The sequence below is a fragment of the Chionomys nivalis genome, chromosome 20 (genome assembly GCF_950005125.1).
Source record: "Chionomys nivalis chromosome 20, mChiNiv1.1, whole genome shotgun sequence".
Lineage (NCBI taxonomy): Eukaryota > Metazoa > Chordata > Mammalia > Rodentia > Cricetidae > Chionomys > Chionomys nivalis.
Window position 1 is genome coordinate 50144586 of NC_080105.1, and position 12540 is coordinate 50157125.

At 45.2% G+C, this 12540-nt stretch overlaps 1 protein-coding gene across 1 annotated transcript; it reads right to left on the reverse strand.

Annotated features, from left to right (window-relative positions):
- Positions 1-1803: 1803 nt before the first annotated feature.
- Positions 1804-10244, reverse strand: LOC130863068 (putative protein FAM90A8). The gene is made up of 5 exons (XM_057752979.1): positions 10163-10244; positions 5580-5730; positions 2956-3167; positions 2681-2762; positions 1804-2060 (listed from the first exon to the last, which is right to left on the reverse strand). The coding sequence occupies exons 2-5, from the start codon at positions 5580-5582 to the stop codon at positions 1815-1817; spliced, it is 543 nt and encodes a 180-aa protein (XP_057608962.1). The 5' UTR covers positions 5583-5730; positions 10163-10244; the 3' UTR covers positions 1804-1814.
- Positions 10245-12540: the final 2296 nt, after the last annotated feature.

Below are 12540 nucleotides of genomic sequence, written 5' to 3' on the forward strand. Positions count from 1 at the left end.
AGAACTAGCGGCTGGCGCTCTGCTTCTCTGATCGTTCAACTTTCACCCCTTAATAGCTGACTCTGGGTTTTTATTATTAATACCAATTAGAACTCGTGCAACCCTGTCCCAATTGGTGGTTCTATTGCTCTGAAGAGACACCATGCCCCGGGCCATGAACAATATTTAATCTGGCTCTTGCATATGCAACTATACACAGGTTTCCTTGCAATGCAGAATCACAGCCCCAGAGATTCTGATTCCTTGGGCCAGAGAAGCAGATGCTGCTGCACAGGAGATTAACTGACCTGGCTGGTTCATCTTGATTGTGACCAGGAGAATAGTATGGTATTTATTAGTATCCAGGCATCTGTACTGGCCTACCCTTAGGGTCCTGACAGGATGCATCCTCAGCTGCAGCCACTAAGAGCACCTCCTGTGCACATTTGCTACATTCCCTTTTAAAAGGTGGGCCTTGTACACCTCCTCTCTCTTTGCTTCTGTCTAACTCTGTCTCTCTCCTCTTCCGCCTTTTCGGTTACCAGAGGCTTGTCCTCCCTTTTCCCATTCCCTTCCCCCAATAAAAAAAAAAACCCTCCACGTGAGCCCTGTTGCATGGCTTCTTTCTCTTGCGTGACGAGTTTATAACAGTATTAACCACAAATATTCTGTGTTATTTCCATCTGTTCTAGGGTGAGGAGAGGCATAGTGACTAGTGGCTTTACTCTTGTTTGACAGCATCATGCTTTTCATTTCTTTGCGGCATTTTCCATTGTCAGAGTACTATATGGGGTGGTCTGCTCCTCTGTGCCCTCTGGGAAACCCCGGGGGAAGCGAACGACAACGCAGTCTTCACTGTTACTCTTTCCTTTGGCATCCAGGAGGGTGTGTGTGGTGTGTGCACAGACACTGACTCCATCAGGGCCTGAACTGGGAAATCTGTGCCAAAAGCCAGGGTGGAAATTGTGTGTGTGCATACAAGTGTGTGTGTGTTTGTGTTTGTGTGTGTAGGTTTATGTTTGTGTGTGTTTGCATTTTAGAGATATATGGGGGAGACAGAGACAAAGACAGAGAACATCTCATTTCGTGAGTTAGTCAATTCTAGTGTAACTGAATACACAACCCTCCGGAAACTCTGAGCTTCAGTGCCCAGAGTTCCATACCTTATGGTAGTTGTCCCTATATATCAAGATGACAATCAGGCCAAACACTTCAGCAACACAGGGATAGCTAAGATGGCAAGGCCTACAGATTGATTGTCTTACCCCTCAATGGTCTTGTGATCATAAGGTGACGGTGTGTGTGCACAGTGTCTGTGTGGCACACCTGATGTGGTAGGTTTGAATGCCACTTGCATTTGTGGATTATTTTTTTTATTGAACAATAGGTATTTGGGAAAACCCCATGTCCTGGGCACAGGAAAACCTCTGAATATCCATAATTTCTATGGCAATTTTAATGATAAAACTTGATAATATCAAAACATGACACTTAGAAGATAGGTAGGGACATTGAGGTTATGGGAAGTATCTACTAGATGCCACTGATTGACAAGGAGAAGAGAGGTGACCTCCTTAGAGTATTTCTCAAGGGCACACTTCATAGTTCAGAGTCCATACTGAGCTGAGGCTATGGGCATGGAGATGTGAGTCAAGGCATGGGAGGGAGGAGTTCTCAGTTTTGTTGCTACTTCTGAAGTGAACATGAGTGATTACAGTCATCTCCATAGTTCATTCTGGAGAGGAACATCCATTTCTACTCAGATTCTTTTCCCTTCCAAAGAGGCCATCGTGTGACAACCCAGAGACATCTGGACAGTCTCTCCAGGTGACGACTCAGTCCCCATCACTGTCCTCTGAAGACGAGGAGACCTGAAGGTCCTCATAAAGGACAGTCCATGGGACCTGGGAGCGTGTTCTTTCGCCATTCTCCTGAGAGGCAGGACACGCAGAAGGAGGTGTTTCCCTTTCAATGCCACATCCTGGGGCCGCTGTGATGAACCTGGAAATCCAGCAGTCACCAAAGATTCTGGTGAATTGCATCCTCAGGGGTTGGCCTGAAACATGGGCAGCTGAAGGTGTCTGGAAAAAACCAAAAAGATCTGGATGAGAACAGAGAAGCTCTTGTTTGTAGGTATTTTTAGATGCCCTGCCTTGACCCCGACTCTAGCATGGTCTTTTGGGTCAACTCTGTAGCCAACAGATTGGGAAGGAAGAGGTTGGGACATGTAGGTTCCAGTAAGAGTTCTCCAATCAAAGTCTGGGTTCTAGAAGCAGCAGCAAGAAGCCGAGCCCTAATGGCAAGAGCAGAATCAGTGGACAGAGGGGAAGGGGGCCAGAAAGCTAACGGGGCAGGCTACATTTGTAATACAGAGCTCTGAAAGAAGGAGGATCTGGAGGCTGAGCTCCAAAGTCATGCTCAAGGACAAGTGAGGAAGACAAGGACAAGCTGCCTGTCCTCTAGGACAGCTGGTCTACAAGGAGGAGAACCACACAACAGAGGCTCCCATGTCAAAACCCAAGTCAGTCTGAATTCCGGAAGTGACCCAGGAAAACAATGCTGCCACACCAGAGAGGTTTATGATATCTGACGGGCACAGTGGATATGAGCCGAGCAAAGACCCGCCATAGCAGGCAAAGGGATGATGTTTCAGGGCCTGGGAAGACAGAATTTCCTCGACAGGATCAGGTCTTTTACTCACCGCCAAGTTGAAGTCTTGTTCCATTCTTGGACTATTCATGGGAAATTCCGTAAAGGGTGCCTTCCCCTGCTGCTCATCAGAACTGTGTGGGGCACACAATGGTGTGGGAACACGTCAGCTTTTGTCTCAGAAGGAGAGATTATTTTCTAGATCTCTGGCCCCCTTTCAGATATTTGGGGACAGAAGATGAGGTGTGGCTTCCCCATGAGCTCCACTGTCACCTTCTCTCCTGCCAGCCCCTTCCATATGTACCCTGGCCCTTGGCCATCACTCACCTCTGTCTGGTGACTTGTTTCGGTTTCTCGTCTCTCTCAGCCTGGTTTATGGTTCCTGGTGTTGGGAGACCCAAGAGCCTGTGAGGATCCTGGTTCTCTTTCTCCTTCCTGGTTTTCAGAGGCTGTGGCACTAGGAGGCTATAGCCGCACTTGTTGGGGCACCTGCTGCTCCTCGAGTCATGACCAATGGCCCCACAGTCCTTGCATTTCACCTATGCATGGCAAAGGAGATACCAGAGAGTCACAAAAAGGGATCTGGGAACCTCTCCACCCTCGGTCCTTGTCAAGGTCTGAATGTGCTTCAATGTTCTCTCTCTAGAGAGAACACACAATGCACAATGGGTTTCAACATCAAACGGTTGTTCTTTTGAACATGGAAGAAACAAGCATACTTGAGAGGTGCCCAGGTGATGATAGTGAGCCCTTTATCAGACAACGATCCTATCCTGCTGAAGAGTAGCTGTGATGGAGGTGGGTCTTGTATCTATCTATTGCTTTCATTGGTTAACTAATAAAGAAACTGCCTTGGCCCCTTTAATAGGACAGAAAATTAGGTAGGCGGAGTAGACAAAACAGAATGCTGGGAGAGGGAAGCCGAGTCAGGCAGTCGCCATGATTCCCCCACTCCAGACAGACGCAGGTTAAGATCTTCCCTGGTAAGCCAACTCGTGGTGCTACATAGAATATTAGAAATGGGTTAGATCAATATGTAAGAGCTAGCCAATAAGAGGCTGAAACTAATGGGTCAAGCAGTGTTTAAAAGAATACAGTTTCTGTGTAATTATTTTGGGTAAAGCTAGCTGAGCGGCGGGAAGCAGCCCCACTGCTACCTCTACAACATAGCTGCACCTACCTCCCAGTCTCTCTTTAGGTCTATAGGCAGGAGTAGTAATTCCCTTGCCTTGCTGTCTGATATGATTAGAATCGTGGATCAGTGGGACAAGTGTAATATGCCTGAGACCATAGTAGACACCCAGATATTGGCACCACTGACCGCAGGATGGACATACCATTCAGGCCATAGAACTCATTCCATTAACGCTACTGGGTGCCAAAATGAAAACAGAGTCCTAATCCATCCAAGTCCATAGTTTTGGCCAATGTATTGCCCTTGCCCCTTGGCTTTTGTTTTCTTCTTGGGGCCCACTCTTCTTGTTAACTGAAACATGTCAACTGAGAATTTGGTGCTTAATTAAAAGTTCACCTTGAAAAGGGCTCAGTGATCCGCTGAGATAGGGACCACCCGGCACATACTCTGCCTGCCCGCTAATAAAGACTTTCTATTGGCTAATCCCATGTCTGAGCAGTCTTCTCTGGTGGATACCCCATAGTACAAAGATTCTGTCATAAACCCAATCCATGTGTCTCCTAGACCCAGTGTCTTCTGACACATATAGGCCTCCACTTACTCTAGGGATCTCCTCTTCCAGTAGAGCCTATGGTCCCTCTTGGTTTACTTTGGGCTCTCTGGGTTGGAACGGCTCTGTAACCCTGAATCTCCATATATGTCTCCTGACTCATTGCTAAATGTGAATCAGTCATCCAGAGCCGTTGCCTTGGATTTGCTGAATCAAAGGAAATTGGAGAGCAGAGCCAATGAAATCAAACTCCACGAGAAGAACACGTGCCTGCTAATGGCCATCCAACAATGATTCCTGTTTTGTGTTTCCACATCCCCAGCATATTCAACTAAATGGGAATTTAGAAAGTTGAAATTTGAATATTCTTGGCAAGTTTCACTTTAAGAAAGCTGTCGCTGGGCAGTGATTTCACATGACTTTTATCCCAGTCCTCAGTGAGGAACAGGCGGTGCATACTTGTGAGTCTGAGGCCTGCCTGGTGTACAGAGTGAGTTCCAGGACAGTCAGAGCTACACAGAGAAACACTGTCTTGAAAAACAACAACAACAACAACAACCCGCTGTCAAACTATCTTCATGGAAATATGGATTGAGCCCAAGTGAGCAGCCAGAAAACTCTCATCTTGCTTATTCTTTTTCATAGACCTTGTCTGAACATGATTAGTTAAAAACTCAGAGGCAGAAATTGGGGTTCAACCTGAAGGTCAGAAAAGTAAAACAGCCAGCCACTGGCTCTTACCTCTCCCATAGTCCAAAATGGCAATCCTGCCTCCAAGAATCTCAGAATGAGACTGAGTCTGAGATCTGTCTGCTCCTGTTTTATAGCCCTCTCTGTTTCTGAGATTAAAGGCATACACTGCCTGGTTTCCCTAGTGTGGCTACTGGGATTAAAGGTGTGTGTTACCACTGACTGGTCTGTAAGGGTGACCAGTGGGGCTGCTTTACCCTTTGACCTTCAGGCAAGTTTTATTAATTAAAATACAAACGAAATGCCACTACTGTTGTCTGCCTTCCTGACTACAGAGCTGCCTGCTGTTCATGGGTTCCTTATCATCAGGAGCCTGAAAAACTGCTGATGGGAGCAATTCTCCTTGTAAGGATGTTTTGCCCCACTGTCCGCTCATGTGTGGACTGGTGGATCACCACTGCCGTTTGCTGACAGAGTGGGTTCGATTTCTCTGAGGTTCCATGCAGGCTTTGGGTGCTTGTATCCCTCAAGCATTTTCCACTGCTCTAAGGAGATTTCTTTGGTTGCTCTACTCACCATGTGTTCCCACGGCTCTGCAGCTTTTCTGTCAATCAACAGATGCTCTCTTGACCATACTCTGGCATGTTTTCCCTTCCTGGTATTTGGTGCCAAGAAGCCTGTTTACTATCCTGGCTGTGGCATAGATACTATCCTTTTTGGGGTCAGTCTGTTGAACATAAAGCACATAGGCAGGCCATTGAGGACAGAGTCACATCATACCCTGGGACCCCAAAATCATCCTGTTTTTACCAGTGGCCATTGCTAGTGTTGACATAACAGAAGTAATGTCCACTGTGACAAGTCACACTGTCATGAACCAGCCCAGCATAGAAGGCATATACCAATGATTCCCTATAGGGTTGAGACATGTATGGCTGGAAGGGACACAGGTTAACACACTTCCCTCACTTCCCTGTCCTTGTTGTCACCTGTGAACTCTGAGAAGAGATTTAACACCATCAGGAGGACCTCTGAGGAAGCTTGCCCAGTCATGGTTTTGGAAGTTTTCATCTACTGACAATGGCCATAGTGGTAGACCTTTGCCCTACATAGCTCTTCCTCCTTCACTAAATCCTCCAAGGCTTGTTTCACACCCTGAGATGCTGGCAAGTTCATTTCTTCACTGGCTTTAGAACATCTTCCTTTGGAATACCAGCATCTAGTGAAGACCAGCTGAGCCATCTAGCCTGGTGAAGGGAGAAGTGGACATTTACAGAGGGAAAGGATCCTTCTGCCTGCTCACAGGACTCCAGTACCATATGTGGAAGCTCCCTGGCATGGAGGCTGCTAAGCTTCTCTCAGAAGTTGAGTCTCACAGTAGGTCAATATAGCTTACATGTCCTCAACCAAGGCTGTTAGTTCTGGAGTCTATCTGTGATCTTGTCCTCCCACAGATCCTGCCCTGACCAACCAGCCCAGCATCAGGATGAAGCTCAGGTGTCAGCAGAGCTGGCTGCCAGGGGAAGCACAGTCTGAGGTGGGAGAAATCCCATGGTGTGGGAGATTGGCTCCAGAACATGGATACCAGCTGCTACCGGAGCACACCCCACCTCCTGTCAACTACATGCTGTCCCAGGCTCACTCTTGTAGGAGGAAGCCACTTGTTCTTCCCAGCTGTCTGGCTAGCTTAGACCCAAAATAATCCTACAGAAACCATATTATTTAAATCACTGCTTGGCCCATTAGCTCTAGCTTCTTATTCACGAACTCTTACATATTAATTTAACCCATTTCTATTGATCTGTGTATTGCCAGGTGGCAGTGGTTTACCAGAAAAGTTTGGCATGTCTGACTCTGGCAGCAGCTCCATAGCATCTCTCTAACTCCTCCCTCCTTCTCCTATGCTATAGGTTATTCATTAACCAATAATAGCAACACATAGAAGGACCTCCCACACCACACTCTGAGCTACTATCACCAGGAAGGCTACATGATGTGTGCTATGGAAACTTATGTGACCCAGAGTCTCCTTCACTCCAGGGATGCCATCCAGTCCTCAGAGGAGTTGACTGCTGCCTTCCATAATCATAGGCAGGAAGATGCCCTTGAGTTTCTGATGCTCACCTTGAATGCCATGCATACATCCTATCTGCAATGAAGCAAGCACTTGGGATATACATCTGAGAAGAGTTCCCTGACCTAGCATTCAGTCTGCTCTGCTATGCCCAGAATAGTAATAAAGGAGTTACCCATAGGCAGAAAAACAAAAAGCAACAAAGTCTGTATGAACATAGTGGATAAACAAATAACATAGTGAATTGATCTATCCAAGAGCAAGGATAATACAATGGTGTAAAAAAGAAACAGGTCATACTATGGGAAGAAGGTTGTTTACTATGCTTAGGAAGGGAAAAAGAGGAACTAGGCTTCAATGCTTCACAAGGAGATGAAATCCATATGATTGTGTCAACTTGGTGAGTTTAGCTGGCCATCACCTGAAGAAATAACTCAGGCATGGGCTGATGGCATTACATAAATGCCACCATATCTAACTAGATATTTTTTAAATAATTAAATGTATTTATTTTTACATACTAATCTCAGTTTCCCCTCCCTCCTCTACACCCACTCTCCCCTTTCCCCCAACACATCCCCAATCTGCTCATCAGAGAGGGTCAAGCCTTCTCTGGGATGTCAACTAAATTTGTTCCATCAGCCCATTGAGGCAGGACCAACCCTCCCCTCCTGCCCCCGCCCTGCCTCCTGTGCCAAGACTGAGCAAGGTGTTTCTCAATAGAGAATGGGCTCCACAAAATCAGTTCATGCATTAGAGTTAGATCCTGGTCCCACTGCCAGTGGCCACAATTTCTGAAGAAATGAGGAGACATCAAAATCCCAAATGTTTTAATTGTGGTAGAATAGGACATCTGAGAAGGGATTGTAGACAAGGGATTCCTAGGAATAATATCTCCTCTGGGAATGGCAAGAATAGGAGGACTCAGCCTTCAGGTATATGTAGGAAGTGTGGCAAAGGCTGACATTGGACCAATAAATGTAGTTCAACAAAAGACAGACAAGACAATCCAATACCATCAGGAAACTCCTTGGGGGGCCTCTTGTAGGCCCCCATGACAAATGCAGTACAATCATTTCCAGTTACTGTAGAAAACAAGTCTCACCAGGAAAATTTAAAAATCCAGTGCCTACTGTAAAAAACCATACTGGTCTGAATGGTAGAATAGATGTGGAGGATGAATCAAAAACTCCAGTAGGACATAGGAAGCATATATTCTGGCAGACTTCTATAAATGATCAAAGACCAAAGCTAAGAGTGTGTATAGATGTCATTGTTATTGAAGGCTGGATAGACACAGATGCAAATGTAAGTATCATTACTCCAGAATCTTGGCATCCAAATTGACCTCTTCAAGAAGCAGGTGTTCAGTTCCTAGGAATTGAAACTTTATCTCAAGTGAAACAAAGAATGAGATAGGTTGAATATATAGGGCCAGAAGGACATAGAGGAAGGCTCAGGCCATATGTAGCTAATCTTGCAGTAAATTTGTGAGGTCATGACCTATTGCAGCAATGGAATGCTCAGATTAACATTCCTGCAGCCCCCCCCAAAACTTTTGTTTCTGGGGAAGATATTAGAAGATATTATAGACAAAGGTCACCAGCCATTCAGACTTACAAGAACACAAAGCAATTGACAAACCTTCAGAGATACTAATGGCCCTACCTTTAAAATGGTTAACTGAGAAAACAGTATGAGTTAAACAGTGGCCTTTAACAAAAGAAAAGCTGCAGGCTTTAGAATAGCTGGTACAAGAGCAACTAGGTGTTCACCATTGAAAAAGTCAGGACAAGAACTCAAACAGGGCAGGATCCTGGAGGCAGGAGCTGACACAGAAGCTTTGGAGAGGAGCTGCTTTCTGGCTTGTTTTCCCTAGCTTATTCAACCTGCTTTTTTATAGAACCCAGGGCCAACAACTCAAGGCTGATACCACCCACTTGGGCTGGACCTTCCCCCATTGAGTCACTAATTGAGAAAATGCCCTACAGGGTTAGTATGTTGTTAATCACAGCTGATTCTTCAGCCTCTGCTAACCAGAACCACAGAATCTTTATTCAAAATAACAAAAGGCTTTGAGAGAATCTTTAAACTTTCCTCTGAAACTTCACAAGCCAGGCCTTAGTCTTCTGAGTTGCTCTTAACATTCTTGAGTTTCAAGGTCCTAAAGAATACCCCCACTGGGCTCTTAACACTCAGTTCTTCTAGCCCAAAGTTCCAAAGTCATTCCACAATTATCCCCAAGTCATGACCAGGGTTGTCCCAGCAACACCCTAGTATACTGGTACCAGGTTTTCTTAGGGTTTCTTCTATTCCATAACCAAAAAGCAAGTTTGGGAGGGAAGGGTCCAAGAATAAAAATATAAAAATGTAGATTCCAGAAATAGGAATGTAAAAATAAAGAAATATGAAGTTATAAGCCTAGGAGAATGAGAGCAGACTGTCACAGCTTTCTTAGCAGCTTGAGGATTAATTATTCACAGTGAGTTACTCCGCTTTACAACCCATAGCTCTATTTACAAAGCCAAAGCATCTCTCCACAAACTGAGAGCTAGCCTATGGATATGAGTCAACTTTTAGAAAATAGTTATATGACCTCTGGGTTAGGCATTATCCCTGCTACGTTAAACTGGCAGCATCAAGCAGACAGAAAGGGCTTCAGTAAACACCACCTGGAAGTACCAAGGAAGATAAACACACACTAGTTTAACTAAAAAGTGTTAATGGAGATTGTAAAGTAAGGCAATCTGTATCTGAGTTTTACCTTAAAATTGTAAAAATTTCTTTATTCAGACCTAATCCTTGGTGCCTACTATAAAAGAGTGGGTTCAGAAACCAACCTCTGCCACAGCCTTACCTCCCCACCCCCAAAAAATCTCTGTCTGTGGTCTCAGCTGATAACTTTTTGTGCCCCATGGAGATTTTTTTATTTAATGTTTTAAAAATTTTTCCTGGATTCTGGTTTCTGGAATAAAGTTTGCATCTGGTTTATTAGACTTTGGTGGTCTGTCCCCATCTTTGCGCAAACCCCCTGAATCCAACAGGAGGAGTGGATTTACTCAGCTTACTCTATGTTGCTGTTTACCTCTGAAGGACATCAGGACAGGAACTTAAAAGGAGCAGGTTCCTAGAGGCAGGAGCTGAAGCAGAAGCCTTGGAGAAGTGCTGCTTCCTGGCTTGCTGTCCCTGGCTTGCTCAGAGGGCTTTCTTATAGAACCCAGGGCCACCAGCCCAGGGATAGCACCACCCACCATGGCCAGGACCCTCCCCCATTGATCAGGAATTGAGAAAATGCCTTACAGCTGGATCTCAGGGAGGCATTTTGTCAACTAAGCTCCTTCCTCTCTGGTGACTCTAGCTTGGGTCAAGGTAACACACAAAATCCACCAGCACTGTCAGGATGGTTCAAAGGATCTTGCCTCAGAAACAAACACAACAGTAGCATTTGCTACCTAAACATTCATCTTATCTTTTTAAAGTGGGAGTCAGCAAGATTTTTGAAGGGAATCAGTACAGTTTATACTACAAAGTAAACTCCAGGGAACCCTAGCCTAGGACTTAGACCTATTTCATGACAAACACTAATTATCTTAGAATTTTGTTTAAATATTCATTATTCTAATTTTAATCATTTTGTGAAACTTACATTATTACCAGACTTCTTCCTTCTTATTTATTACTATTATTATTATCACTATTATTGTTGTTGTTGTTGTTTGAGACAGGGTTTCTCTATGTGTAATTCTGGCTGTCCTGAAACTATCTCTGTAGTCCAAATTGGCCTCTAACTCACAGAGATCCATCAGCCTCTGCCTCACCGAAGCTGAGATTAAAGGTATATGCCACCACCACCTGCCTAATTTTGGCCCTTTCTTAGGGAGTAAAACAAAGCAGACAAACAAACAAAAAAACAAACAAAACAACAACAATAACAAAAAAGGAAAAAACAAAAAAAGAAAAGAAACCACACAAGGAAAGTGCCAAGTGCTGGCAAAGGTGGAAGCTGGAGACCTGGATGCGGGATTCCTCACTAGCTGGATGGCATAAAGGCACCAGTATGCTGGTTTGTAGGCAGGGCCCAAAGGCCACGTTGAGTTATGGGTTGGCACCTTAAACCCTTCAGTAAGGCACCAAGACCCTTCTCCTGCCTGAGATCTCCTCGCCTGAGATGGCCAGGAGCTCCTGCGGTTCAGAGGCTGCCTTAATTACAAATTATGTCCCCCCCTTCAGGGTCCTGCAGGTGAGGTCCCCTAGAGGTCAAAGTTCAGCAGCTCTGTTGAGTGGGGGAGGAGGGGTCTCTCTGAAATACTGCAGGGAGGAGGAGGCGTCAAAAGGAAATGTGGATTTGGGGGAATCTAACCAAACACCTATCTTTCAAGGCAGACCAAAGAAAGGTCAGTGATTGTCCTAGCCTACCAGCCATGGGGGAGACATTAACATTTGTTTGTGTTTCTTCACAGATGTTGTTTATCTTATCGTTGATTATACCTCCTTTTTGTTTTAAGAAAATTGAAATCCCCTACCCAGGGAATAAGACCAAAAGAAAAAACAAAACAAAACAAGATTTCCCTAGGCCTGAGTGTGGAAAGGATGAACTTCTTCCGACTCTCTTGATATATTCTTGCCTCACCAAATTCCAAAGACCTAACAGCAACCCTGCACGCATGAATGCCTCTTGTCCACTGCAAAATACTTCCCACCTGGCCAGCACCCTAACTAATCTACTGGCTGCACCTCTCCTGATTAATAACTCTCTGGCACAGCCATCTCTGTAAGTCTGTACATAATTCAAACTAGTCAACCGGCACCTTCCACAAGGACACAGGTTCACCACGCACCCTTTCTCCTCAAAAGCATGACTCTCATAGCCTAGCTGGTTCACTGTGGTGTGCTGAGTTAGCTGTGTGCTTCTGCCTTGTGGTGCGAAGATATTTTACTGTTTGATCTCATACCTCTCTGGTGTGGGGATGTCCCACTGTATAAGACAGGGATCTCTTACTCAGTAGTGGGGTTGCTAGGGAGTGGTCAGGATAGAGGGATGCTTGAACCATGAAGCCTCTGAGAAGCCTTCTTAGAGCAAGTTGTGTGTAGTTCGACAGCAATAGAGGCCAGCAGCCTTGCCTGTTCCCCGGGAAGCACAGCTGTACTTCTGGGCGATAAGTTTGACCTTGAAGGAACAAAGGGCATAGTCTGGAGGTCAAAGGGAGAAGAAATATTTGAGAAACACCCTCCTCCTGTTTCACTCCTGCTCCCAAGAGCAAAATGTCTCCAGAGTGTCAAACATAAGGTTAGTTCTGTGAAATTAGGCTTTCTCTTTTCTGACCTGAGATGTGGACTAGAGGCATGTCTTCCTACCTTAAAGATCCTGGGTAGAGGTGGATCTTCCTGCCTCAAATTAAGGAAAAAATATCTTACAGGTGGCCGCCATGTTTGGATTTTAGATAGTTCCAGATGTAGTTACCT